Below are 24,126 nucleotides of genomic sequence, written 5' to 3'. Positions count from 1 at the left end.
GAAGTCACTAAAAGTGCTTAAGTAGTGTGGACCAACGTCGCTTGATATGAGGTCATCAACGTCCGATTCTTCTGGAACATTATCATAGAATTCCTTGAAAATCTCATTTGTGGATAGTCGATCACTGGGATAATTAACATCTATCAAAATTGTATTAAACTTCTGATCATCATTTGGTGCATCTAACACATTTTCTGGTACAAGAGGATCTAGATAATAAGATTCATCAGAATCTCCTGTTGTTGACTGATGAGGACCGTTTGGAGCAGCTAGACTCAGTATACTGCACGATTTGTTTCCTGTTTCCTTATGAGAGGGCACTGTAATTAATTTATGAGCATTTGATGAGAGATCTTCTTCCTGTGAGCTGGGTACATCACTGTCTGTACACGTTTCAGGAACAGTGGGATTTGAACCCACAACAGGGCATGATTCTGAACTGGACATTCCCGCATCGCTGGACGGATTATGAGCGACTGCCTCGTTTGCATTACTGATCATAAGGGATTCATAGAGGCTTTTGTTTTCATCTTCATATATCCTGCAGTCATTCTCGAGTTCAGTATGTAAGTGAGAAATTAATTCGTCAATCTCTTTCACATCTCCGAAACATGGGAGATTTAGCAGTCGCGTGCGTAAATTGTCCAAAACATTCAACTGGCTTTCTCTGAAACGCTGCTGCTGGCGATCTAGTAGTAGCTGCAACTGATCGGGAAGGAGAGTCATTTCCTGAGTCAGCAGGGTAATGAGAAATACTGTAATCAATTAACAAGCAATGATTCTCAAGGACGCCGATGACAAATCTGGATATTGATTGGTCAAAAAAAAGATAGGCTGAATCTTGTCCAATTACAGGGTTCGAAATTTTCTCTACCCCGTCGCCAATTGTTGTAACGGGAGACTGCAGGATAGATGCGCAGCGTTATTTATCGACCGCTTCTGCGACAGTGACACGTAAGGGACGACCTAGTGCCCTGATTGGCCCTGCTTCGCTGTCTGTCCTAGCCAGTTGAGTCAAGAACACAAGTCACAGCCTCTGAGTTATGAATCATTATATTTCAAACATACTCTATTTATATACCAATCAAGCATACATCGTACCATAAAATAGGAAACAACATTTACAAAATATTTAACAAGTGAAGTAAACATCGACCAATAGGAAATGTACATTTAAGGTCCAAGGCCACCATAGACTTAACACGATAATTATTGGTATATTTTTCCGACTATCCTAACACCTCCCCTTTTTTTTTTTAAAAGATCGGAAGTTAATATCCGGATTTTAAAATTTTCTGCGTTCATCCTCCCCCACGAAATAATGTTGGGTCCTCATATCCCCAAGTTAAAATTAATTTGACTTTATTTAATACATAATTGTCACATGGAACAGAGAAGTCACTAAAAGTGCTTAAGTAGTGTGGACCAACGTCGCTTGATATGAGGTCATCAACGTCCGATTCTTCTGGAACATTATCATAGAATTCCTTGAAAATCTCATTTGTGGATAGTCGATCACTGGGATAATTAACATCTATCAAAATTGTATTAAACTTCTGATCATCATTTGGTGCATCTAACACATTTTCTGGTACAAGAGGATCTAGATAATAAGATTCATCAGAATCTCCTGTTGTTGACTGATGAGGACCGTTTGGAGCAGCTAGACTCAGTATACTGCACGATTTGTTTCCTGTTTCCTTATGAGAGGGCACTGTAATTAATTTATGAGCATTTGATGAGAGATCTTCTTCCTGTGAGCTGGGTACATCACTGTCTGTACACGTTTCAGGAACAGTGGGATTTGAACCCACAACAGGGCATGATTCTGAACTGGACATTCCCGCATCGCTGGACGGATTATGAGCGACTGCCTCGTTTGCATTACTGATCATAAGGGATTCATAGAGGCTTTTGTTTTCATCTTCATATATCCTGCAGTCATTCTCGAGTTCAGTATGTAAGTGAGAAATTAATTCGTCAATCTCTTTCACATCTCCGAAACATGGGAGATTTAGCAGTCGCGTGCGTAAATTGTCCAAAACATTCAACTGGCTTTCTCTGAAACGCTGCTGCTGGCGATCTAGTAGTAGCTGCAACTGATCGGGAAGGAGAGTCATTTCCTGAGTCAGCAGGGTAATGAGAAATACTGTAATCAATTAACAAGCAATGATTCTCAAGGACGCCGATGACAAATCTGGATATTGATTGGTCAAAAAAAAGATAGGCTGAATCTTGTCCAATTACAGGGTTCGAAATTTTCTCTACCCCGTCGCCAATTGTTGTAACGGGAGACTGCAGGATAGATGCGCAGCGTTATTTATCGACCGCTTCTGCGACAGTGACACGTAAGGGACGACCTAGTGCCCTGATTGGCCCTGCTTCGCTGTCTGTCCTAGCCAGTTGAGTCAAGAACACAAGTCACAGCCTCTGAGTTATGAATCATTATATTTCAAACATACTCTATTTATATACCAATCAAGCATACATCGTACCATAAAATAGGAAACAACATTTACAAAATATTTAACAAGTGAAGTAAACATCGACCAATAGGAAATGTACATTTAAGGTCCAAGGCCACCATAGACTTAACACGATAATTATTGGTATATTTTTCCGACTATCCTAACACCTCCCCTTTTTTTTTTTTAAAAGATCGGAAGTTAATATCCGGATTTTAAAATTTTCTGCGTTCATCCTCCCCCACGAAATAATGTTGGGTCCTCATATCCCCAAGTTAAAATTAATTTGACTTTATTTAATACATAATTGTCACATGGAACAGAGAAGTCACTAAAAGTGCTTAAGTAGTGTGGACCAACGTCGCTTGATATGAGGTCATCAACGTCCGATTCTTCTGGAACATTATCATAGAATTCCTTGAAAATCTCATTTGTGGATAGTCGATCACTGGGATAATTAACATCTATCAAAATTGTATTAAACTTCTGATCATCATTTGGTGCATCTAACACATTTTCTGGTACAAGAGGATCTAGATAATAAGATTCATCAGAATCTCCTGTTGTTGACTGATGAGGACCGTTTGGAGCAGCTAGACTCAGTATACTGCACGATTTGTTTCCTGTTTCCTTATGAGAGGGCACTGTAATTAATTTATGAGCATTTGATGAGAGATCTTCTTCCTGTGAGCTGGGTACATCACTGTCTGTACACGTTTCAGGAACAGTGGGATTTGAACCCACAACAGGGCATGATTCTGAACTGGACATTCCCGCATCGCTGGACGGATTATGAGCGACTGCCTCGTTTGCATTACTGATCATAAGGGATTCATAGAGGCTTTTGTTTTCATCTTCATATATCCTGCAGTCATTCTCGAGTTCAGTATGTAAGTGAGAAATTAATTCGTCAATCTCTTTCACATCTCCGAAACATGGGAGATTTAGCAGTCGCGTGCGTAAATTGTCCAAAACATTCAACTGGCTTTCTCTGAAACGCTGCTGCTGGCGATCTAGTAGTAGCTGCAACTGATCGGGAAGGAGAGTCATTTCCTGAGTCAGCAGGGTAATGAGAAATACTGTAATCAATTAACAAGCAATGATTCTCAAGGACGCCGATGACAAATCTGGATATTGATTGGTCAAAAAAAAGATAGGCTGAATCTTGTCCAATTACAGGGTTCGAAATTTTCTCTACCCCGTCGCCAATTGTTGTAACGGGAGACTGCAGGATAGATGCGCAGCGTTATTTATCGACCGCTTCTGCGACAGTGACACGTAAGGGACGACCTAGTGCCCTGATTGGCCCTGCTTCGCTGTCTGTCCTAGCCAGTTGAGTCAAGAACACAAGTCACAGCCTCTGAGTTATGAATCATTATATTTCAAACATACTCTATTTATATACCAATCAAGCATACATCGTACCATAAAATAGGAAACAACATTTACAAAATATTTAACAAGTGAAGTAAACATCGACCAATAGGAAATGTACATTTAAGGTCCAAGGCCACCATAGACTTAACACGATAATTATTGGTATATTTTTCCGACTATCCTAACACCTCCCCTTTTTTTTTAAAAGATCGGAAGTTAATATCCGGATTTTAAAATTTTCTGCGTTCATCCTCCCCCACGAAATAATGTTGGGTCCTCATATCCCCAAGTTAAAATTAATTTGACTTTATTTAATACATAATTGTCACATGGAACAGAGAAGTCACTAAAAGTGCTTAAGTAGTGTGGACCAACGTCGCTTGATATGAGGTCATCAACGTCCGATTCTTCTGGAACATTATCATAGAATTCCTTGAAAATCTCATTTGTGGATAGTCGATCACTGGGATAATTAACATCTATCAAAATTGTATTAAACTTCTGATCATCATTTGGTGCATCTAACACATTTTCTGGTACAAGAGGATCTAGATAATAAGATTCATCAGAATCTCCTGTTGTTGACTGATGAGGACCGTTTGGAGCAGCTAGACTCAGTATACTGCACGATTTGTTTCCTGTTTCCTTATGAGAGGGCACTGTAATTAATTTATGAGCATTTGATGAGAGATCTTCTTCCTGTGAGCTGGGTACATCACTGTCTGTACACGTTTCAGGAACAGTGGGATTTGAACCCACAACAGGGCATGATTCTGAACTGGACATTCCCGCATCGCTGGACGGATTATGAGCGACTGCCTCGTTTGCATTACTGATCATAAGGGATTCATAGAGGCTTTTGTTTTCATCTTCATATATCCTGCAGTCATTCTCGAGTTCAGTATGTAAGTGAGAAATTAATTCGTCAATCTCTTTCACATCTCCGAAACATGGGAGATTTAGCAGTCGCGTGCGTAAATTGTCCAAAACATTCAACTGGCTTTCTCTGAAACGCTGCTGCTGGCGATCTAGTAGTAGCTGCAACTGATCGGGAAGGAGAGTCATTTCCTGAGTCAGCAGGGTAATGAGAAATACTGTAATCAATTAACAAGCAATGATTCTCAAGGACGCCGATGACAAATCTGGATATTGATTGGTCAAAAAAAAGATAGGCTGAATCTTGTCCAATTACAGGGTTCGAAATTTTCTCTACCCCGTCGCCAATTGTTGTAACGGGAGACTGCAGGATAGATGCGCAGCGTTATTTATCGACCGCTTCTGCGACAGTGACACGTAAGGGACGACCTAGTGCCCTGATTGGCCCTGCTTCGCTGTCTGTCCTAGCCAGTTGAGTCAAGAACACAAGTCACAGCCTCTGAGTTATGAATCATTATATTTCAAACATACTCTATTTATATACCAATCAAGCATACATCGTACCATAAAATAGGAAACAACATTTACAAAATATTTAACAAGTGAAGTAAACATCGACCAATAGGAAATGTACATTTAAGGTCCAAGGCCACCATAGACTTAACACGATAATTATTGGTATATTTTTCCGACTATCCTAACACCTCCCCTTTTTTTTAAAAGATCGGAAGTTAATATCCGGATTTTAAAATTTTCTGCGTTCATCCTCCCCCACGAAATAATGTTGGGTCCTCATATCCCCAAGTTAAAATTAATTTGACTTTATTTAATACATAATTGTCACATGGAACAGAGAAGTCACTAAAAGTGCTTAAGTAGTGTGGACCAACGTCGCTTGATATGAGGTCATCAACGTCCGATTCTTCTGGAACATTATCATAGAATTCCTTGAAAATCTCATTTGTGGATAGTCGATCACTGGGATAATTAACATCTATCAAAATTGTATTAAACTTCTGATCATCATTTGGTGCATCTAACACATTTTCTGGTACAAGAGGATCTAGATAATAAGATTCATCAGAATCTCCTGTTGTTGACTGATGAGGACCGTTTGGAGCAGCTAGACTCAGTATACTGCACGATTTGTTTCCTGTTTCCTTATGAGAGGGCACTGTAATTAATTTATGAGCATTTGATGAGAGATCTTCTTCCTGTGAGCTGGGTACATCACTGTCTGTACACGTTTCAGGAACAGTGGGATTTGAACCCACAACAGGGCATGATTCTGAACTGGACATTCCCGCATCGCTGGACGGATTATGAGCGACTGCCTCGTTTGCATTACTGATCATAAGGGATTCATAGAGGCTTTTGTTTTCATCTTCATATATCCTGCAGTCATTCTCGAGTTCAGTATGTAAGTGAGAAATTAATTCGTCAATCTCTTTCACATCTCCGAAACATGGGAGATTTAGCAGTCGCGTGCGTAAATTGTCCAAAACATTCAACTGGCTTTCTCTGAAACGCTGCTGCTGGCGATCTAGTAGTAGCTGCAACTGATCGGGAAGGAGAGTCATTTCCTGAGTCAGCAGGGTAATGAGAAATACTGTAATCAATTAACAAGCAATGATTCTCAAGGACGCCGATGACAAATCTGGATATTGATTGGTCAAAAAAAAGATAGGCTGAATCTTGTCCAATTACAGGGTTCGAAATTTTCTCTACCCCGTCGCCAATTGTTGTAACGGGAGACTGCAGGATAGATGCGCAGCGTTATTTATCGACCGCTTCTGCGACAGTGACACGTAAGGGACGACCTAGTGCCCTGATTGGCCCTGCTTCGCTGTCTGTCCTAGCCAGTTGAGTCAAGAACACAAGTCACAGCCTCTGAGTTATGAATCATTATATTTCAAACATACTCTATTTATATACCAATCAAGCATACATCGTACCATAAAATAGGAAACAACATTTACAAAATATTTAACAAGTGAAGTAAACATCGACCAATAGGAAATGTACATTTAAGGTCCAAGGCCACCATAGACTTAACACGATAATTATTGGTATATTTTTCCGACTATCCTAACACCTCCCTTTTTTTTTAAAAGATCGGAAGTTAATATCCGGATTTTAAAATTTTCTGCGTTCATCCTCCCCACGAAATAATGTTGGGTCCTCATATCCCCAAGTTAAAATTAATTTGACTTTATTTAATACATAATTGTCACATGGAACAGAGAAGTCACTAAAAGTGCTTAAGTAGTGTGGACCAACGTCGCTTGATATGAGGTCATCAACGTCCGATTCTTCTGGAACATTATCATAGAATTCCTTGAAAATCTCATTTGTGGATAGTCGATCACTGGGATAATTAACATCTATCAAAATTGTATTAAACTTCTGATCATCATTTGGTGCATCTAACACATTTTCTGGTACAAGAGGATCTAGATAATAAGATTCATCAGAATCTCCTGTTGTTGACTGATGAGGACCGTTTGGAGCAGCTAGACTCAGTATACTGCACGATTTGTTTCCTGTTTCCTTATGAGAGGGCACTGTAATTAATTTATGAGCATTTGATGAGAGATCTTCTTCCTGTGAGCTGGGTACATCACTGTCTGTACACGTTTCAGGAACAGTGGGATTTGAACCCACAACAGGGCATGATTCTGAACTGGACATTCCCGCATCGCTGGACGGATTATGAGCGACTGCCTCGTTTGCATTACTGATCATAAGGGATTCATAGAGGCTTTTGTTTTCATCTTCATATATCCTGCAGTCATTCTCGAGTTCAGTATGTAAGTGAGAAATTAATTCGTCAATCTCTTTCACATCTCCGAAACATGGGAGATTTAGCAGTCGCGTGCGTAAATTGTCCAAAACATTCAACTGGCTTTCTCTGAAACGCTGCTGCTGGCGATCTAGTAGTAGCTGCAACTGATCGGGAAGGAGAGTCATTTCCTGAGTCAGCAGGGTAATGAGAAATACTGTAATCAATTAACAAGCAATGATTCTCAAGGACGCCGATGACAAATCTGGATATTGATTGGTCAAAAAAAAGATAGGCTGAATCTTGTCCAATTACAGGGTTCGAAATTTTCTCTACCCCGTCGCCAATTGTTGTAACGGGAGACTGCAGGATAGATGCGCAGCGTTATTTATCGACCGCTTCTGCGACAGTGACACGTAAGGGACGACCTAGTGCCCTGATTGGCCCTGCTTCGCTGTCTGTCCTAGCCAGTTGAGTCAAGAACACAAGTCACAGCCTCTGAGTTATGAATCATTATATTTCAAACATACTCTATTTATATACCAATCAAGCATACATCGTACCATAAAATAGGAAACAACATTTACAAAATATTTAACAAGTGAAGTAAACATCGACCAATAGGAAATGTACATTTAAGGTCCAAGGCCACCATAGACTTAACACGATAATTATTGGTATATTTTTCCGACTATCCTAACACCTCCCCTTTTTTTTTTAAAAGATCGGAAGTTAATATCCGGATTTTAAAATTTTCTGCGTTCATCCTCCCCCACGAAATAATGTTGGGTCCTCATATCCCCAAGTTAAAATTAATTTGACTTTATTTAATACATAATTGTCACATGGAACAGAGAAGTCACTAAAAGTGCTTAAGTAGTGTGGACCAACGTCGCTTGATATGAGGTCATCAACGTCCGATTCTTCTGGAACATTATCATAGAATTCCTTGAAAATCTCATTTGTGGATAGTCGATCACTGGGATAATTAACATCTATCAAAATTGTATTAAACTTCTGATCATCATTTGGTGCATCTAACACATTTTCTGGTACAAGAGGATCTAGATAATAAGATTCATCAGAATCTCCTGTTGTTGACTGATGAGGACCGTTTGGAGCAGCTAGACTCAGTATACTGCACGATTTGTTTCCTGTTTCCTTATGAGAGGGCACTGTAATTAATTTATGAGCATTTGATGAGAGATCTTCTTCCTGTGAGCTGGGTACATCACTGTCTGTACACGTTTCAGGAACAGTGGGATTTGAACCCACAACAGGGCATGATTCTGAACTGGACATTCCCGCATCGCTGGACGGATTATGAGCGACTGCCTCGTTTGCATTACTGATCATAAGGGATTCATAGAGGCTTTTGTTTTCATCTTCATATATCCTGCAGTCATTCTCGAGTTCAGTATGTAAGTGAGAAATTAATTCGTCAATCTCTTTCACATCTCCGAAACATGGGAGATTTAGCAGTCGCGTGCGTAAATTGTCCAAAACATTCAACTGGCTTTCTCTGAAACGCTGCTGCTGGCGATCTAGTAGTAGCTGCAACTGATCGGGAAGGAGAGTCATTTCCTGAGTCAGCAGGGTAATGAGAAATACTGTAATCAATTAACAAGCAATGATTCTCAAGGACGCCGATGACAAATCTGGATATTGATTGGTCAAAAAAAAGATAGGCTGAATCTTGTCCAATTACAGGGTTCGAAATTTTCTCTACCCCGTCGCCAATTGTTGTAACGGGAGACTGCAGGATAGATGCGCAGCGTTATTTATCGACCGCTTCTGCGACAGTGACACGTAAGGGACGACCTAGTGCCCTGATTGGCCCTGCTTCGCTGTCTGTCCTAGCCAGTTGAGTCAAGAACACAAGTCACAGCCTCTGAGTTATGAATCATTATATTTCAAACATACTCTATTTATATACCAATCAAGCATACATCGTACCATAAAATAGGAAACAACATTTACAAAATATTTAACAAGTGAAGTAAACATCGACCAATAGGAAATGTACATTTAAGGTCCAAGGCCACCATAGACTTAACACGATAATTATTGGTATATTTTTCCGACTATCCTAACACCTCCCCTTTTTTTTTTTAAAAGATCGGAAGTTAATATCCGGATTTTAAAATTTTCTGCGTTCATCCTCCCCCACGAAATAATGTTGGGTCCTCATATCCCCAAGTTAAAATTAATTTGACTTTATTTAATACATAATTGTCACATGGAACAGAGAAGTCACTAAAAGTGCTTAAGTAGTGTGGACCAACGTCGCTTGATATGAGGTCATCAACGTCCGATTCTTCTGGAACATTATCATAGAATTCCTTGAAAATCTCATTTGTGGATAGTCGATCACTGGGATAATTAACATCTATCAAAATTGTATTAAACTTCTGATCATCATTTGGTGCATCTAACACATTTTCTGGTACAAGAGGATCTAGATAATAAGATTCATCAGAATCTCCTGTTGTTGACTGATGAGGACCGTTTGGAGCAGCTAGACTCAGTATACTGCACGATTTGTTTCCTGTTTCCTTATGAGAGGGCACTGTAATTAATTTATGAGCATTTGATGAGAGATCTTCTTCCTGTGAGCTGGGTACATCACTGTCTGTACACGTTTCAGGAACAGTGGGATTTGAACCCACAACAGGGCATGATTCTGAACTGGACATTCCCGCATCGCTGGACGGATTATGAGCGACTGCCTCGTTTGCATTACTGATCATAAGGGATTCATAGAGGCTTTTGTTTTCATCTTCATATATCCTGCAGTCATTCTCGAGTTCAGTATGTAAGTGAGAAATTAATTCGTCAATCTCTTTCACATCTCCGAAACATGGGAGATTTAGCAGTCGCGTGCGTAAATTGTCCAAAACATTCAACTGGCTTTCTCTGAAACGCTGCTGCTGGCGATCTAGTAGTAGCTGCAACTGATCGGGAAGGAGAGTCATTTCCTGAGTCAGCAGGGTAATGAGAAATACTGTAATCAATTAACAAGCAATGATTCCCAAGGACGCCGATGACAAATCTGGATATTGATTGGTCAAAAAAAAGATAGGCTGAATCTTGTCCAATTACAGGGTTCGAAATTTTCTCTACCCCGTCGCCAATTGTTGTAACGGGAGACTGCAGGATAGATGCGCAGCGTTATTTATCGACCGCTTCTGCGACAGTGACACGTAAGGGACGACCTAGTGCCCTGATTGGCCCTGCTTCGCTGTCTGTCCTAGCCAGTTGAGTCAAGAACACAAGTCACAGCCTCTGAGTTATGAATCATTATATTTCAAACATACTCTATTTATATACCAATCAAGCATACATCGTACCATAAAATAGGAAACAACATTTACAAAATATTTAACAAGTGAAGTAAACATCGACCAATAGGAAATGTACATTTAAGGTCCAAGGCCACCATAGACTTAACACGATAATTATTGGTATATTTTTCCGACTATCCTAACACCTCCCCTTTTTTTTTTTTAAAAGATCGGAAGTTAATATCCGGATTTTAAAATTTTCTGCGTTCATCCTCCCCCACGAAATAATGTTGGGTCCTCATATCCCCAAGTTAAAATTAATTTGACTTTATTTAATACATAATTGTCACATGGAACAGAGAAGTCACTAAAAGTGCTTAAGTAGTGTGGACCAACGTCGCTTGATATGAGGTCATCAACGTCCGATTCTTCTGGAACATTATCATAGAATTCCTTGAAAATCTCATTTGTGGATAGTCGATCACTGGGATAATTAACATCTATCAAAATTGTATTAAACTTCTGATCATCATTTGGTGCATCTAACACATTTTCTGGTACAAGAGGATCTAGATAATAAGATTCATCAGAATCTCCTGTTGTTGACTGATGAGGACCGTTTGGAGCAGCTAGACTCAGTATACTGCACGATTTGTTTCCTGTTTCCTTATGAGAGGGCACTGTAATTAATTTATGAGCATTTGATGAGAGATCTTCTTCCTGTGAGCTGGGTACATCACTGTCTGTACACGTTTCAGGAACAGTGGGATTTGAACCCACAACAGGGCATGATTCTGAACTGGACATTCCCGCATCGCTGGACGGATTATGAGCGACTGCCTCGTTTGCATTACTGATCATAAGGGATTCATAGAGGCTTTTGTTTTCATCTTCATATATCCTGCAGTCATTCTCGAGTTCAGTATGTAAGTGAGAAATTAATTCGTCAATCTCTTTCACATCTCCGAAACATGGGAGATTTAGCAGTCGCGTGCGTAAATTGTCCAAAACATTCAACTGGCTTTCTCTGAAACGCTGCTGCTGGCGATCTAGTAGTAGCTGCAACTGATCGGGAAGGAGAGTCATTTCCTGAGTCAGCAGGGTAATGAGAAATACTGTAATCAATTAACAAGCAATGATTCCCAAGGACGCCGATGACAAATCTGGATATTGATTGGTCAAAAAAAAGATAGGCTGAATCTTGTCCAATTACAGGGTTCGAAATTTTCTCTACCCCGTCGCCAATTGTTGTAACGGGAGACTGCAGGATAGATGCGCAGCGTTATTTATCGACCGCTTCCGCGACAGTGACACGTAAGGGACGACCTAGTGCCCTGATTGGCCCTGCTTCGCTGTCTGTCCTAGCCAGTTGAGTCAAGAACACAAGTCACAGCCTCTGAGTTATGAATCATTATATTTCAAACATACTCTATTTATATACCAATCAAGCATACATCGTACCATAAAATAGGAAACAACATTTACAAAATATTTAACAAGTGAAGTAAACATCGACCAATAGGAAATGTACATTTAAGGTCCAAGGCCACCATAGACTTAACACGATAATTATTGGTATATTTTTCCGACTATCCTAACACCTCCCCTTTTTTTTTTTTAAAAGATCGGAAGTTAATATCCGGATTTTAAAATTTTCTGCGTTCATCCTCCCCCACGAAATAATGTTGGGTCCTCATATCCCCAAGTTAAAATTAATTTGACTTTATTTAATACATAATTGTCACATGGAACAGAGAAGTCACTAAAAGTGCTTAAGTAGTGTGGACCAACGTCGCTTGATATGAGGTCATCAACGTCCGATTCTTCTGGAACATTATCATAGAATTCCTTGAAAATCTCATTTGTGGATAGTCGATCACTGGGATAATTAACATCTATCAAAATTGTATTAAACTTCTGATCATCATTTGGTGCATCTAACACATTTTCTGGTACAAGAGGATCTAGATAATAAGATTCATCAGAATCTCCTGTTGTTGACTGATGAGGACCGTTTGGAGCAGCTAGACTCAGTATACTGCACGATTTGTTTCCTGTTTCCTTATGAGAGGGCACTGTAATTAATTTATGAGCATTTGATGAGAGATCTTCTTCCTGTGAGCTGGGTACATCACTGTCTGTACACGTTTCAGGAACAGTGGGATTTGAACCCACAACAGGGCATGATTCTGAACTGGACATTCCCGCATCGCTGGACGGATTATGAGCGACTGCCTCGTTTGCATTACTGATCATAAGGGATTCATAGAGGCTTTTGTTTTCATCTTCATATATCCTGCAGTCATTCTCGAGTTCAGTATGTAAGTGAGAAATTAATTCGTCAATCTCTTTCACATCTCCGAAACATGGGAGATTTAGCAGTCGCGTGCGTAAATTGTCCAAAACATTCAACTGGCTTTCTCTGAAACGCTGCTGCTGGCGATCTAGTAGTAGCTGCAACTGATCGGGAAGGAGAGTCATTTCCTGAGTCAGCAGGGTAATGAGAAATACTGTAATCAATTAACAAGCAATGATTCCCAAGGACGCCGATGACAAATCTGGATATTGATTGGTCAAAAAAAAAGATAGGCTGAATCTTGTCCAATTACAGGGTTCGAAATTTTCTCTACCCCGTCGCCAATTGTTGTAACGGGAGACTGCAGGATAGATGCGCAGCGTTATTTATCGACCGCTTCCGCGACAGTGACACGTAAGGGACGACCTAGTGCCCTGATTGGCCCTGCTTCGCTGTCTGTCCTAGCCAGTTGAGTCAAGAACACAAGTCACAGCCTCTGAGTTATGAATCATTATATTTCAAACATACTCTATTTATATACCAATCAAGCATACATCGTACCATAAAATAGGAAACAACATTTACAAAATATTTAACAAGTGAAGTAAACATCGACCAATAGGAAATGTACATTTAAGGTCCAAGGCCACCATAGACTTAACACGATAATTATTGGTATATTTTTCCGACTATCCTAACACCTCCCCTTTTTTTTTAAAAAAGATCGGAAGTTAATATCCGGATTTTAAAATTTTCTGCGTTCATCCTCCCCCACGAAATAATGTTGGGTCCTCATATCCCCAAGTTAAAATTAATTTGACTTTATTTAATACATAATTGTCACATGGAACAGAGAAGTCACTAAAAGTGCTTAAGTAGTGTGGACCAACGTCGCTTGATATGAGGTCATCAACGTCCGATTCTTCTGGAACATTATCATAGAATTCCTTGAAAATCTCATTTGTGGATAGTCGATCACTGGGATAATTAACATCTATCAAAATTGTATTAAACTTCTGATCATCATTTGGTGCATCTAACACATTTTCTGGTACAAGAGGATCTAGATAATAAGATTCATCAGAATCTCCTGTTGTTGACTGATGAGGACCGTTTGGAGCAGCTAGACTCAGTATACTGCACGATTTGTTTCCTGTTTCCTTATGAGAGGGCACTGTAATTAATTTATGAGCATTTGATGAGAGATCTTCTTCCTGTGAGCTGGGTACATCACTGTCTGTACACGTTTCAGGAACAGTGGGATTTGAACCCACAACAGGGCATGATTCTGAACTGGACATTCCCGCATCGCTGGACGGATTATGAGCGACTGCCTCGTTTGCATTACTGATCATAAGGGATTCATAGAGGCTTTTGTTTTCATCTTCATATATCCTGCAGTCATTCTCGAGTTCAGTATGTAAGTGAGAAATTAATTCGTCAATCTCTTTCACATCTCCGAAACATGGGAGATTTAGCAGTCGCGTGCGTAAATTGTCCAAAACATTCAACTGGCTTTCTCTGAAACGCTGCTGCTGGCGATCTAGTAGTAGCTGCAACTGATCGGGAAGGAGAGTCATTTCCTGAGTCAGCAGGGTAATGAGAAATACTGTAATCAATTAACAAGCAATGATTCCCAAGGACGCCGATGACAAATCTGGATATTGATTGGTCAAAAAAAAAGATAGGCTGAATCTTGTCCAATTACAGGGTTCGAAATTTTCTCTACCCCGTCGCCAATTGTTGTAACGGGAGACTGCAGGATAGATGCGCAGCGTTATTTATCGACCGCTTCCGCGACAGTGACACGTAAGGGACGACCTAGTGCCCTGATTGGCCCTGCTTCGCTGTCTGTCCTAGCCAGTTGAGTCAAGAACACAAGTCACAGCCTCTGAGTTATGAATCATTATATTTCAAACATACTCTATTTATATACCAATCAAGCATACATCGTACCATAAAATAGGAAACAACATTTACAAAATATTTAACAAGTGAAGTAAACATCGACCAATAGGAAATGTACATTTAAGGTCCAAGGCCACCATAGACTTAACACGATAATTATTGGTATATTTTTCCGACTATCCTAACACCTCCCCTTTTTTTTTTAAAAAGATCGGAAGTTAATATCCGGATTTTAAAATTTTCTGCGTTCATCCTCCCCCACGAAATAATGTTGGGTCCTCATATCCCCAAGTTAAAATTAATTTGACTTTATTTAATACATAATTGTCACATGGAACAGAGAAGTCACTAAAAGTGCTTAAGTAGTGTGGACCAACGTCGCTTGATATGAGGTCATCAACGTCCGATTCTTCTGGAACATTATCATAGAATTCCTTGAAAATCTCATTTGTGGATAGTCGATCACTGGGATAATTAACATCTATCAAAATTGTATTAAACTTCTGATCATCATTTGGTGCATCTAACACATTTTCTGGTACAAGAGGATCTAGATAATAAGATTCATCAGAATCTCCTGTTGTTGACTGATGAGGACCGTTTGGAGCAGCTAGACTCAGTATACTGCACGATTTGTTTCCTGTTTCCTTATGAGAGGGCACTGTAATTAATTTATGAGCATTTGATGAGAGATCTTCTTCCTGTGAGCTGGGTACATCACTGTCTGTACACGTTTCAGGAACAGTGGGATTTGAACCCACAACAGGGCATGATTCTGAACTGGACATTCCCGCATCGCTGGACGGATTATGAGCGACTGCCTCGTTTGCATTACTGATCATAAGGGATTCATAGAGGCTTTTGTTTTCATCTTCATATATCCTGCAGTCATTCTCGAGTTCAGTATGTAAGTGAGAAATTAATTCGTCAATCTCTTTCACATCTCCGAAACATGGGAGATTTAGCAGTCGCGTGCGTAAATTGTCCAAAACATTCAACTGGCTTTCTCTGAAACGCTGCTGCTGGCGATCTAGTAGTAGCTGCAACTGATCGGGAAGGAGAGTCATTTCCTGAGTCAGCAGGGTAATGAGAAATACTGTAATCAATTAACAAGCAATGATTCCCAAGGACGCCGATGACAAATCTGGATATTGATTGGTCAAAAAAAAGATAGGCTGAATCTTGTCCAATTACAGGGTTCGAAATTTTCTCTACCCCGTCGCCAATTGTTGTAACGGGAGACTGCAGGATAGATGCGCAGCGTTATTTATCGACCGCTTCCGCGACAGTGACACGTAAGGGACGACCTAGTGCCCTGATTGGCCCTGCTTCGCTGTCTGTCCTAGCCAGTTGAGTCAAGAACACAAGTCACAGCCTCTGAGTTATGAATCATTATATTTCAAACATACTCTATTTATATACCAATCAAGCATACATCGTACCATAAAATAGGAAACAACATTTACAAAATATTTAACAAGTGAAGTAAACATCGACCAATAGGAAATGTACATTTAAGGTCCAAGGCCACCATAGACTTAACACGATAATTATTGGTATATTTTTCCGACTATCCTAACACCTCCCCTTTTTTTTTTTAAAAAGATCGGAAGTTAATATCCGGATTTTAAAATTTTCTGCGTTCATCCTCCCCCACGAAATAATGTTGGGTCCTCATATCCCCAAGTTAAAATTAATTTGACTTTATTTAATACATAATTGTCACATGGAACAGAGAAGTCACTAAAAGTGCTTAAGTAGTGTGGACCAACGTCGCTTGATATGAGGTCATCAACGTCCGATTCTTCTGGAACATTATCATAGAATTCCTTGAAAATCTCATTTGTGGATAGTCGATCACTGGGATAATTAACATCTATCAAAATTGTATTAAACTTCTGATCATCATTTGGTGCATCTAACACATTTTCTGGTACAAGAGGATCTAGATAATAAGATTCATCAGAATCTCCTGTTGTTGACTGATGAGGACCGTTTGGAGCAGCTAGACTCAGTATACTGCACGATTTGTTTCCTGTTTCCTTATGAGAGGGCACTGTAATTAATTTATGAGCATTTGATGAGAGATCTTCTTCCTGTGAGCTGGGTACATCACTGTCTGTACACGTTTCAGGAACAGTGGGATTTGAACCCACAACAGGGCATGATTCTGAACTGGACATTCCCGCATCGCTGGACGGATTATGAGCGACTGCCTCGTTTGCATTACTGATCATAAGGGATTCATAGAGGCTTTTGTTTTCATCTTCATATATCCTGCAGTCATTCTCGAGTTCAGTATGTAAGTGAGAAATTAATTCGTCAATCTCTTTCACATCTCCGAAACATGGGAGATTTAGCAGTCGCGTGCGTAAATTGTCCAAAACATTCAACTGGCTTTCTCTGAAACGCTGCTGCTGGCGATCTAGTAGTAGCTGCAACTGATCGGGAAGGAGAGTCATTTCCTGAGTCAGCAGGGTAATGAGAAATACTGTAATCAATTAACAAGCAATGATTCCCAAGGACGCCGATGACAAATCTGGATATTGATTGGTCAAAAAAAAAGATAGGCTGAATCTTGTCCAATTACAGGGTTCGAAATTTTCTCTACCCCGTCGCCAATTGTTGTAACGGGAGACTGCAGGATAGATGCGCAGCGTTATTTATCGACCGCTTCCGCGACAGTGACACGTAAGGGACGACCTAGTGCCCTGATTGGCCCTGCTTCGCTGTCTGTCCTAGCCAGTTGAGTCAAGAACACAAGTCACAGCCTCTGAGTTATGAATCATTATATTTCAAACATACTCTATTTATATACCAATCAAGCATACATCGTACCATAAAATAGGAAACAACATTTACAAAATATTTAACAAGTGAAGTAAACATCGACCAATAGGAAATGTACATTTAAGGTCCAAGGCCACCATAGACTTAACACGATAATTATTGGTATATTTTTCCGACTATCCTAACACCTCCCCTTTTTTTTAAAAAAGATCGGAAGTTAATATCCGGATTTTAAAATTTTCTGCGTTCATCCTCCCCCACGAAATAATGTTGGGTCCTCATATCCCCAAGTTAAAATTAATTTGACTTTATTTAATACATAATTGTCACATGGAACAGAGAAGTCACTAAAAGTGCTTAAGTAGTGTGGACCAACGTCGCTTGATATGAGGTCATCAACGTCCGATTCTTCTGGAACATTATCATAGAATTCCTTGAAAATCTCATTTGTGGATAGTCGATCACTGGGATAATTAACATCTATCAAAATTGTATTAAACTTCTGATCATCATTTGGTGCATCTAACACATTTTCTGGTACAAGAGGATCTAGATAATAAGATTCATCAGAATCTCCTGTTGTTGACTGATGAGGACCGTTTGGAGCAGCTAGACTCAGTATACTGCACGATTTGTTTCCTGTTTCCTTATGAGAGGGCACTGTAATTAATTTATGAGCATTTGATGAGAGATCTTCTTCCTGTGAGCTGGGTACATCACTGTCTGTACACGTTTCAGGAACAGTGGGATTTGAACCCACAACAGGGCATGATTCTGAACTGGACATTCCCGCATCGCTGGACGGATTATGAGCGACTGCCTCGTTTGCATTACTGATCATAAGGGATTCATAGAGGCTTTTGTTTTCATCTTCATATATCCTGCAGTCATTCTCGAGTTCAGTATGTAAGTGAGAAATTAATTCGTCAATCTCTTTCACATCTCCGAAACATGGGAGATTTAGCAGTCGCGTGCGTAAATTGTCCAAAACATTCAACTGGCTTTCTCTGAAACGCTGCTGCTGGCGATCTAGTAGTAGCTGCAACTGATCGGGAAGGAGAGTCATTTCCTGAGTCAGCAGGGTAATGAGAAATACTGTAATCAATTAACAAGCAATGATTCCCAAGGACGCCGATGACAAATCTGGATATTGATTGGTCAAAAAAAAAGATAGGCTGAATCTTGTCCAATTACAGGGTTCGAAATTTTCTCTACCCCGTCGCCAATTGTTGTAACGGGAGACTGCAGGATAGATGCGCAGCGTTATTTATCGACCGCTTCCGCGACAGTGACACGTAAGGGACGACCTAGTGCCCTGATTGGCCCTGCTTCGCTGTCTGTCCTAGCCAGTTGAGTCAAGAACACAAGTCACAGCCTCTGAGTTATGAATCATTATATTTCAAACATACTCTATTTATATACCAATCAAGCATACATCGTACCATAAAATAGGAAACAACATTTACAAAATATTTAACAAGTGAAGTAAACATCGACCAATAGGAAATGTACATTTAAGGTCCAAGGCCACCATAGACTTAACACGATAATTATTGGTATATTTTTCCGACTATCCTAACACCTCCCCTTTTTTTTTTTTTAAAAGATCGGAAGTTAATATCCGGATTTTAAAATTTTCTGCGTTCATCCTCCCCCACGAAATAATGTTGGGTCCTCATATCCCCAAGTTAAAATTAATTTGACTTTATTTAATACATAATTGTCACATGGAACAGAGAAGTCACTAAAAGTGCTTAAGTAGTGTGGACCAACGTCGCTTGATATGAGGTCATCAACGTCCGATTCTTCTGGAACATTATCATAGAATTCCTTGAAAATCTCATTTGTGGATAGTCGATCACTGGGATAATTAACATCTATCAAAATTGTATTAAACTTCTGATCATCATTTGGTGCATCTAACACATTTTCTGGTACAAGAGGATCTAGATAATAAGATTCATCAGAATCTCCTGTTGTTGACTGATGAGGACCGTTTGGAGCAGCTAGACTCAGTATACTGCACGATTTGTTTCCTGTTTCCTTATGAGAGGGCACTGTAATTAATTTATGAGCATTTGATGAGAGATCTTCTTCCTGTGAGCTGGGTACATCACTGTCTGTACACGTTTCAGGAACAGTGGGATTTGAACCCACAACAGGGCATGATTCTGAACTGGACATTCCCGCATCGCTGGACGGATTATGAGCGACTGCCTCGTTTGCATTACTGATCATAAGGGATTCATAGAGGCTTTTGTTTTCATCTTCATATATCCTGCAGTCATTCTCGAGTTCAGTATGTAAGTGAGAAATTAATTCGTCAATCTCTTTCACATCTCCGAAACATGGGAGATTTAGCAGTCGCGTGCGTAAATTGTCCAAAACATTCAACTGGCTTTCTCTGAAACGCTGCTGCTGGCGATCTAGTAGTAGCTGCAACTGATCGGGAAGGAGAGTCATTTCCTGAGTCAGCAGGGTAATGAGAAATACTGTAATCAATTAACAAGCAATGATTCTCAAGGACGCCGATGACAAATCTGGATATTGATTGGTCAAAAAAAAGATAGGCTGAATCTTGTCCAATTACAGGGTTCGAAATTTTCTCTACCCCGTCGCCAATTGTTGTAACGGGAGACTGCAGGATAGATGCGCAGCGTTATTTATCGACCGCTTCCGCGACAGTGACACGTAAGGGACGACCTAGTGCCCTGATTGGCCCTGCTTCGCTGTCTGTCCTAGCCAGTTGAGTCAAGAACACAAGTCACAGCCTCTGAGTTATGAATCATTATATTTCAAACATACTCTATTTATATACCAATCAAGCATACATCGTACCATAAAATAGGAAACAACATTTACAAAATATTTAACAAGTGAAGTAAACATCGACCAATAGGAAATGTACATTTAAGGTCCAAGGCCACCATAGACTTAACACGATAATTATTGGTATATTTTTCCGACTATCCTAACATAACAGTTTATAATGATTGAAAACAAAATAAACTTCACAGTATAATGTTTTTTATCGATTCATGCTATCTAATTATTTTTATCAGAAACGAAATTGCCAACAATTTTTATGAGGCTAACCGTATCAACTTAAACAATTGTCTGTGTTTAACTTTTTTCACTGTATATATTCCAACTTTTCTATTTTGTTTTATATATAGTCAGTGAAATCTTAATAAATCGTTGCAAATATTAAATCTTATCAATAATATATTGTTTTACTACTTGCTTATTTATGTCTTCATTTTACTGCTATCTCTTGAGATCATGTTCATGTTGGTTGATTCAACTATCTTCATGATTGTATATCCCACTCTATTGTTTGGCAACAAATAGAATGAAGTGAGGCAGTAGTTTTCTATGAGATATTATCTCATATCGATGACAAGTTTATTATTGGCCAGCATTACGGATAGCCTTCTTTATTTTAATGCCTTTTTTCAATAATATTTCAGTATATTTTTAAAAGTCATATTTCATTCAAGATTCCAAGATCCGGAAGTCAGTCGGACAAAATATTACCACATAACAAATGCCGATTATGTAGTATAATAATTGACTTTTTGCTTTGAATAGGTCGACTTCTCCATCCAGCAAAATGGACCTCAAAACGTGGTAATCCGATAGTGGCAGTCCTTTCTGCTGGGTTTCTTTGTTTGGTGAGTTAGTTGATTATTCTGCACTGTTTATTCATTTGTGAATTGTTGGAAGTAGATGTTTATTAGTATTTGTAATTATAAGGCACTAGTTGTTTTCTTATGAATTTCTAGAATTTTTTAAATCATACTTTAGCTTATACTATCCGTTTATTCTTTCTGTAAAGTGTATACTGAATCTGTTTATCTTTTTTAAACGTTACAAGACTTTGTAACACATTGGTTAGGTTTCCAAAGTTTTTACGATATTTTTCAATACGATTATACCAATAACTTCAAATGGTAGGTAATTGAGATTTTTTCGATAATCTTAATACATATTTTACTTGTAAATAATAGGTACTTTCTTTAATCAGGCTCTGTCACCAGTAATTTTATTTAAGGAAACCAAGTATGTACTTCACGAACACTTATTGAAATAATTTCTCTTCAAATGGGAAATACACAAGAAATATTAGTTTGCTATCTTTCTTTTTTTCATTCATTGAATCACACACAAAATCTATTCAGTATTGATTGACGTTTTATTGTGTTCCTGGTAGTTTTTTTCTTGTATCGTATCATTAATTGGCATTACATGGTTCATTAATGTTCTCTGTTTAGTTTTATAAAGCCAATTTGGGCATGAATATCTTAATAGCATAGTCTGTACATCAAATAAGTAAAGAAATATTTGTCTTTGATGGTTGGGACACTAGTTTCGATTATCTATTCAGAAATAATACTTTTGAATTGAGTATTTATTTAAAAGAAAGATAAGTAACATTAAGAACGATGAGAGGGCTATGTCGGTAAATGGTACCAGTTTAAAATCAATCAATCAAATAATAGAAATTTCTGTTCTGTTGTACATATACAGTATTTTATTGACAGCCATTTATAAACATTAAAGTAGATTTCGAAAATAATTATTTACTTTTTCTTATCGTTAACATTAAAACTGAAACTAAGCGAATATGATTTTTGTACAAAGTTCATCATTACAAGAAATATATCAACAATATGATATGAATTTCCTATTTATTTTTTAATGTATTTTTTTATGACTTTAAGCCTTAATACTGGTTAAAAATGTTAGGATCATCTTTAAGGTTCTGTTAAATCAATACAAGTGACTTCAATCGGATCTCTAATAAATTTATCATACAGGTTATGTTTTGAGCTACCTCAACAACATGAATAAAGCAATTAGTCCCTTTGATAAATTTGGTTAGTGTAATAAGAAGACAAGGATTATATATATTTGTGCAATACATTTCGAACAATCTGATCACACACACATGTTAAGAACATTTATACATAAAAATAGGAAGTCAGTTAGACTAGAAATGGGAGGGAGGAGGAGACAAAGATAATAAAGAAAATAATATGAAACATCACTCTGGATAATAAACTAACATTAGCAGAGTAGATTTAAGGTAAGAACAAAGTGTTTTTGAATGTATAAAGGGGGTTCGAATTTTCGTATGGTCAAGGCTTCAGTAAATGCCCTTTAACAATTTTGTACAACACTACAAAAGCCAAGTTATGGTCAATCTTATGAGTTGTTTCCCACTATGTCGATAGAGTTTGGGATCAGAGTTTTTGAAATTTATTACTCTGATAAATCACATAATTCTGACAATCTTAGTTTTCTTATGAATAATGTTCCCTACTTAGTACCTTTGATGTTAATTTAATAAGTAATTTGGAATAGATTACTTTTTTTATTATTTAAATAACACAATTTTTCACTTAAGGATGATTTTAATTCCTATTGTTTATTATTATTCACTTGTTTATTTCTTCTGAATTTTATCAGAAATCAATTATGATATACACTATTTCTTTGTTCTTGTTTTTGTTTGGTGAAAATATAGTTAATTTTACTGATTGGTAGATTAAATGCTATCGCTCCACTTGTATCTGTTCTATTTTTACTGGCTTATGCTTCGGTGAATTTGGCCTGTGCTGGTTTAGATGCTGCCTCACCACCAAATTTCAGGTTAATCTGTTAAAGTATAGTGTTCTGTTTACGTTATATCATGATTTCAACCTCACTTTATGTTAACCGTTGCGTTTGTGATTTGAAACTTAGACTTAAAGTTTATTTTCGCAAAATAACTGATGTATTTGATAGTTTCCTCCGATATTGCATATTTATTTGATTTACAGGACACCATACAATATACTCTTGATGATTTTAGTCAATATATTACATTTATCAAGTACAGATTTATATATTTAAGTTTGAGAAACTTCCCATGAGGCCTAATGGTTACCACATGATTCTCTGTAATAAAATGGGATTATAGCCTGCAGGTATCTTCACCATTATTTCACTGTTTCATATTTTCCAAATGTCATATATTAAAATTGATATTCAACAAATACAAGTTGATTTATTCAACTTAGAATCACAATCCAGATGTGAGAGCTAACGATACTACCTAATTGCCTAAACTGAAGTAGATGAAAGGTGCTTTAAACGTGTCAGCTATTCGTTAAAAAACTAATATTGTGATTCTTGAATCACCAAAAAGCATTTGTTGATCCAAAATTCAACATATCTTTTAACTAATCATAAATAAAGTCTCTTTTTACTGTGGCATTTGAGAAAAAAATAGATTTTCTTTAGTGTAACCGAAGAATTTCTGTGATACCTTCATAATAATTACTAATATACAAGAAATATTGA

The 24,126-nt window shown here is 38.3% G+C and overlaps 1 protein-coding gene across 2 annotated transcripts in view; it reads left to right on the top strand.

The window, feature by feature from the left end:
• Positions 1-24,126, top strand: part of MS3_00003845 (uncharacterized protein) — an 82,909-nt gene that overhangs the window by 41,760 nt on the left and 17,023 nt on the right. For both annotated transcript variants that reach the window (XM_051211706.1, XM_051211707.1), the window contains 2 exons: positions 21,370-21,452; positions 23,309-23,433. In XM_051211706.1, the coding sequence (XP_051071798.1) occupies positions 21,370-21,452; positions 23,309-23,433 (208 nt within the window). The remainder of the gene's footprint in view (positions 1-21,369; positions 21,453-23,308; positions 23,434-24,126) is intronic.

Source organism: Schistosoma haematobium, chromosome ZW (assembly GCF_000699445.3).
Source record: "Schistosoma haematobium chromosome ZW, whole genome shotgun sequence".
NCBI classification, from domain to species: Eukaryota; Metazoa; Platyhelminthes; class Trematoda; order Strigeidida; family Schistosomatidae; genus Schistosoma; species Schistosoma haematobium.
Note: the sequence above shows the minus strand (reverse complement) of the source record. Positions and strands in the feature narration are given on the sequence as shown.